The sequence below is a fragment of the Lolium rigidum genome, chromosome 1, assembly GCF_022539505.1.
Source record: "Lolium rigidum isolate FL_2022 chromosome 1, APGP_CSIRO_Lrig_0.1, whole genome shotgun sequence".
Lineage (NCBI taxonomy): Eukaryota > Viridiplantae > Streptophyta > Magnoliopsida > Poales > Poaceae > Lolium > Lolium rigidum.
This window is the reverse complement of record NC_061508.1, coordinates 24132958-24139882: the sequence shown is the minus strand read 5'-3', so window position 1 is coordinate 24139882 and position 6925 is coordinate 24132958. Positions and strand designations below refer to the sequence as shown.

Below are 6925 nucleotides of genomic sequence, written 5' to 3'. Positions count from 1 at the left end.
ACCTGCTCCACCCCACAGCAGAAAATCTTCATAACTGTACCAACACATTATCCAACTATTGATTTGTTAGAACTTAGCATGTAACATTCCACAACTAGCATCTTAAAAAGCATACATAAGCACAACATAAAACATATGCCAACCATTTATAACTCCACTTAAGCATCATTTGTCCAATGAACCCATGGCACATATATATTGCTATTACTAGGTGTAAATCTAACATCATCAATCAATAATCTATATGAACTCTATGCACCGATATAATATCGGAAATGAACTATCGACAAGCTCAAGTTGTACAAAGTTAATTACTCTTGCCAGGCTGAACTAATTGACGCGGCTCATGACTTCACTTGTACTGGACATAATGTATGGCTTCACCAATTAATTTATACTAGAGGGAGTATGTGATTTGATTTAATGTCACGCACAATAGACATAACAATTAAGGTGTTGTTGCAAACGTTCTAATGGTGACCACTCTCCAAAATTAAGATGTTTCCCATCCACGTGATACTCAAATTGAGATATTGTTTGGGGTGGATATATGATCACATTATTTCGACTACATAAGCTGAAAGTCTATAAAGAAGAAATTCAATTTCTTAATACAATAAACACATTTATTATAATAAACACATTAAAGAAGACACTCTCATATTGTGAGGACAACTGTGCCATTGTAATTAACAACACATGACTAATTTGCCGAAGATCAGGAACTCCCTAGAGAAGACAAGGTGAAATGGTAATGTTCACTATGGCAACAATAATGGTTTGACCCGAACTTCTAGGGGCAGATCCAAAAAGAACTCTGTTCACCAAGCTTCTCGAATGATTTTAAGCTTTTAAGAAAAATGTTTCATCTTTTGAATATACAAGAGTGAAGTGCCGCTTACCAAACTTTATGGTCCCCACACCCCCCCCCCCCCACCCCTATGCTCGCTATTCTTCCTCATCCCGCATTTTGATCCTCCAGATAGCTCGCAAGGGTTTGTGATCCGATACCTGCCTCCAAACATTTCGAAATAGAGAATTCTAAGAAAACACATATTTTCTATAGGTGACCAATGCCATCTCAATCCTCAATCATTGGACACTAAAATCCCATGCATAGCCAAGAAAGCAGCCACCAGCCCACACCACGCGACACCGTATGTTAAGTTAAATCCACAGGTAATATATAGCTGGACTGAAGTCTGGAAGTAGCATGTCCTTGTCTGGTAATATATTGCTGTAATTAACAACACACGCCTAATTTGACGAAGATCAGGAACTCCCTAGTGAAGACAACGGGAGATGCTAATGTTCACTACTATAGCACTAGTGGCAACAGTAATGGTTTGACCCGAACCTCTAGAGGAAAATCCAAAAAGAATTGAGTCTGTTCACCAAGCTTCTCCAATGATTTTGAGCTTTTTAAGAAAAAAAATGTTCAATTTTTGAATATACAAGAGAAGTGCCGCTTACCAAACTTTATGCTCCTCCAATGCTCGTTATTCCTCCTCATCCCACATTTCGATCCACCTTCCTCCGAACATTTTGAAATAGAGAGTTCTAAGAAAACACATATTTTCTATAGGTGACCAATGCCATCTCAATCCTCAATCATTGGACACCAAAATCCCATGCATAGCCAAGAAAGCAGCCACCAGCCCACACCACCCTACACCGTCCGTTAAGTTAAATCCACAGGTAATATATAGCTGGACTGAAGTCTGGAAGTAGCATGTCCTTGTCTGTTTAGCTCGATCATGTCTTTGATATTTCAAAAATGAGCGCAACCGGACGAGAGCCTGCGTGCTGCGAGCCAGGTCAGCCCAGTTTTTGTTATTTTGCACTTACTCTACACGCACTCCCATCGTCGCGTCTCTCGCGTCGCCATCGGCACGTACCAACGACGCAGCGTAACGACGGTTTGCACCTTTCCACGGCCCTCAGTTTGTCCGACCCGCTGGCCGCGTCCGCCGCCGGCTCCTTTCGTCCGGTATCTCGCGCCCCCCTGCGGCTCGGCATCTTTCATTCTTTCTTTTCTTTTGCACACAGCCGCCCTTGTTGGCTAGCTTTAGTTTCGTCTCTTCCCTTGTCCCGGCCCCACGAGATCAGAGTTATACATACGTGTGATTGGCCTGGTAACTTAGTTAGATCATGTAGAGAACCAACCTGTGGTTGGATGGTTAGGAAGGCGTTAGCCTTTGCATCATGCGAGTTCAAATCCCAGATTGACACTCTGGTGTCTCATAAGGCGGAATATTCTTCGGTGGGAAGGCGACGTTCCCGTCGGCCGACGGGCGCCTGTGGTGACTTCGTCAATCTCAAGACCCGTCGGATCAGTTCTCGATGCAGTATCTTGGAGGTGCTCATAGGGGTAGGGTGTGCGTGCGTGCGTTCATAGGGGTGAGTGTGTGCGCGTATGTATGAGCGCCTTTGATTGTACTGTGTTTCGCAAAAAAAAAAGTTAGATCATGTACGTACGTACGTGACATCGCCCCCGGATGCAACCCCCCAAAAAAACCCAGCAAAGAGTCCTAGAAAACCTAGCGCCCCCTCCACCTCCGCCTTCTCCATAGCCTGGCTTCCCTCCTCTAGCCGGCCTTGCCGATGTCAAGAGTGGGTAAACCGTTCCGTGTGTGAAGTTTTTAGCAAATGTAGTGTTTTCAATAAATTAGATTAGAGCTCAGATAGTCGCGCCGTCTTATGTTGGGCCTACATATCTTATTTCGCCACATCGATTTTGGTGTCAAAAAATAACGGTATTATGTAGCATATTTTTCTTCAAATTAAAATTACAGAAGAATTTTCATTGATATTTTTTTTTTGCGTATAATTTTCATTGATATCTACAAAAACAGAGTTATACGTACTTATGATTGGCCTACACGGGATCAGAGTTATACGTATGTATGATTGAATGTATGATTGGTCTGGTATTTTTACTACTCGATCCTACTGAGTCAGGTCATGTACGCATGTGGCGACCGCGGTGTACATGCATAGAAATTGACTGTGGGCTGGTTCGTTGGATCGATGTATATATATAGGCGGAGGAAAATACGGTCGATCGAGGAGATAGCGGAGACCATCCGGTAGAGATCTCGAACGATCTTGTTTTCCCAAAACAAAAAAACTTGACCGCCCCGGCCGGGAGTATTTAATCTGATATATCATCGGCCATCACAGAAGGCAAAGAGATATATACACGTAAGTAAACGAATGAGGTATGGGCCAGATCCCACTTGTCATGCACACGTACGTAACTTGCGCTTTAGTTTGGCAAGAACACGCTGGTTTTGGCAGGCGCGCGATTCACTCCAAATAAAACAAGATCTCAGAAATCCGTCTGTTAAACTGTTGCCTATTACGGTGGAGATCTTCCGTTAAACGGGAGTCTTCTCCCCTTCCAAAAGGTTTGGACGCGAGACTCTCTCTCTCTCTCCCCTCCTCCGGCCTCTTCTTCATCTCCCTTCTCGGGCCAATCTCCCTCTTCTTTCTCTCACAATATTACCATTTCCCATCTACAAAGCTATATAATCTCAGCTGCTCACTCTCTGCCGATCTCTACACAAAGGTAATCATGGACTGCATAATTTCGCTGCTCACTACGTTCCACCCCTTCAACTGATCTTATTCTCCTCGCATGTTTTGACCATCTCTCGTTGTGTGTTTCTGTGTTGTTCAGTAATTTTGGTCGATCGGTCGGTGTAGAAGCTCTGCAATGGTGGAAGTAGTCGGGACCGGAGGAAAAATAGCGAGGCAGGGCATCAAGAAAGAAGCCGAAGCGTCCATGTCTATGGCGCTGCCGAGGCTGATCCGCATCTCCTGCGTTGATCGCGACGCGACGGACTCCTCCGGTGATGACTCGCCGCGGCTGGTGGCCCGTCGATACGTGGAGGAAGTCCGCATAGAGCAGCAGCCGAGGACCACAGCGTCGCCGCCGGAAGCTCCTTGCCGCGGAGGTGATGTCCTAGTAGGCACCAAGAGGAAACCCGGTGGTATGGACGCGGCAGAAGAACGTAAGTACCGTGGGGTGCGGAAGCGGCCGTGGGGTAAGTACGCGGCTGAGATCCGCGATCCGAACAAGGCCGCGCGGGTGTGGCTCGGCACTTTCGACACCGCCGAGGAGGCTGCCAGGGTGTACGACAGCGCCGCACTCCGGCTCCGCGGGCCTTCAGCGACAACAAACTTCCCTGCCCCGTCGTCGCCTTCTGCCACCATGGCCGACATCGACCATGATGCCAACAACCTCCTCGCCTCCTCCTCCGAGGAGTCCAGCGACGAGTCACAGCATGTCGGCTCACCTGTCTCCGTTCTTCGGACGCCGGCCGAGACGGCGACGACCATCGCCAATGGCGGTAAGCCCGATGAGATGATTGATCCCCTGAGTTCGACTATGAATCTTTCGCCCGACAGATTGCTCCAAGAGGAGACGTGCTGCGATGGCAGCGGCGTGTTCTCTCCATTCTGCACTGCCGATGTGATTGTACCGCCGGAGGACGAAGACTGCATGTTCCCTGGTCTCTCATTCGCTGCGCCGCGGATCCTTGACCACGATGACTACCCAATATCGTCGCACCTTGAGTACCACTCCGTCGCCGAGCCGGTGAGCTTGCTGGACCTGGGAGAGCTGCCGCTGTGGCAAGAAGTGGATTGCTTCTTCAGTGATCAGGCCTTGTTGTCTGCCTTGCTATGACTTCAGAGCAAATTTTTGTCGTATTATTTTCGTGTGTCGTCATGTCTTTCAATAGTATATAGTGCGTGCAAGGCTAAATTTGCTGTATGTGACGGCATGTCATTATTTGTGAGCAAACGCAAAAGTGGGTGTTCCTGTTGCCGTATCGGATGTTTCACTATGTTCGAATTTGTCGAGGTCTGATCTTGTTCAGACCAATTTGGTCAAAGTCAGTAATTCATGTTTTTGTGTGTTTCCTTCCATATTAATTCATGGACTTTTTTTATACTTTGCACGATATTATGTAATTATTACTTTGCTCGTTTTTTATAATCTTGTTCTGTGGTGCCAATGGAGATGAGAGGAAGGGAGAGGGTGCAGTGCTCTGCTGATATGATGCAGTGGAGGATCTGCAGTGCGGCAACAACATCGATAGTTCATCAGGTTATTAGTCAGAAAGAAAGGACTATCGACCAAGACCCTATCCACTAATCCCATCCCCCTTGGCTGTTCTATCTTCATGGATGCCAGCGGCCTGAAAAAGGAGCTGGCGGCGGGGGTGGGGTACAGAGGAGGCGCAGCAGCGACGAGCGGGCTGGTATCAGGCGCGGGTTACAGGCAGTCTACAGCGGGGGCGAGTGGGCTGGTCTCGGTCGCCGGTTACAGGCAGTCCGCAGCCGTGCTGCAGGAAATAGCTCGGGCAGGAGAATCATTGTGAGCATCCTCGACCTGGAGTCGTCGTGGCGCCACCGATGTGATGGACCAGCCCTTTTCCAAGGCCCTCAAGTTCGTTTGGGTGGTACAAGCCTGGCCGGCTCTGGGCTGTGTTGGGAGGGACAAGAGCATGGGAATGAGAGATGCTGGGAAGACTGACACAAACGCTGCTACCTTGAATTGGTGTAGTGCTGCTACAGGTTGTTCAGCAAAGAGAGTTTGGAGGAGTTCGACTGATGTTTGGTGTATGTGGTGCTGCTTCTCGATTTGTGTCCTTTATTTGGTTATTTGAGAGGAAGTGCATGGCAATTTGCTATTCCAAAATTTCCTACCGTTGATAACTATAATTCAATGACATTGTCCCGAAAAAATGATTCGCTGTGTTTTGCTCAAGTGGTTTTGCTTAAACCGTCATTTGGTTACAACGCATTTTAACTGTTGATTTTCATAGTTTTGCTAATCACAACCCGAGCTCAGAATAGGCCAAGTGCTATGCAGGGGAGGGCGGCTGTTGCCTGAACTTTGCCAGTATTTATAATCCAATCCAATCCAACGTGCGGGCAATGTGCTAAATAAAAACCTTGTGACATTATTTATTAGGGTTCTATGGTGCTATGCATCTACTTGGCAAGAAAAATAAAACAGACTCATCCAAAATATACAGAACAAAAATTATTAAATTAATAAAAAAAGACGTACCCAATGATGAGAGCTCCCGCACTGTGCGGGGTCTAGGGAAGGTGTTAGTGGCAAGCCTTACCCTCGCGAAGTGCAATATGAGGAGACCGCAACTCGAACCTGGGACCTCTCGGTCACAGGCGGTGAGGCTCTAAAAAAATATTAAATTAATGGATATATGAAAAAATTAGCAACTTCCCTTCTTTGAATTATATTATGATGGAGAATGTTTTCCGTTGCAACGCACGGGTATTTAGCTAGTATAGTGTATAATTAATGACAATACTAATGGTCCATGTGCACCTAACTAGGCCAAATTCGTGATTAGCCTTCAATAATAAGGATGGTGGGTTTACTGAGAGCACACATTTTCTTTGTTCAGTTGCTACTGTATTTTGCTCTTATATGTTAGAAATTGCATCTTGCCCAGGTGACTATCAGCTGCAAATGACCTCGTACATGATATGCATTGTTGGAAAATAGTGCTGAAATTTTCTAGAAAATCGTTTTTTGTTTCTAGAAGATGGAATATGTGAAACCTAGTTTTATTTTTTATAATTGGAAAGTTGTGAAACCTTGCTTAAATGCCCTGAACTTTGGAATTTTATGAATCTGTTTTATGTTATCTGAATAGGAATTTCTGGAACTTGTTCATCAAAATTAATGTACATTTGGCCGAAAAGGGGCCCTTGAAAATCTGAAATCTGGCCTTGCAAAAAATTTCTTGCTTGTCTTTTCGAATTTTTCTTTCTTATTATCGCTGGCATATGGATTGTGCCACCCTATGTTAGGTGCTCACTCAACAGATATCGTAAACCAATACGTTAAAACACTTTTTGTACATGTGGGGCCACTATTTTT

The 6925-nt window shown here is 45.7% G+C and overlaps 1 protein-coding gene across 1 annotated transcript; it reads left to right on the top strand.

Annotated features, from left to right (window-relative positions):
* Positions 1-3718: 3718 nt before the first annotated feature.
* Positions 3719-4693, top strand: LOC124705576 (ethylene-responsive transcription factor CRF4-like). Its single transcript, XM_047237282.1, has one exon. It carries the CDS (start codon positions 3719-3721, stop codon positions 4691-4693), a length of 975 nt encoding a protein of 324 aa, XP_047093238.1.
* The last annotated feature ends 2232 nt before the right edge of the window (positions 4694-6925 follow it).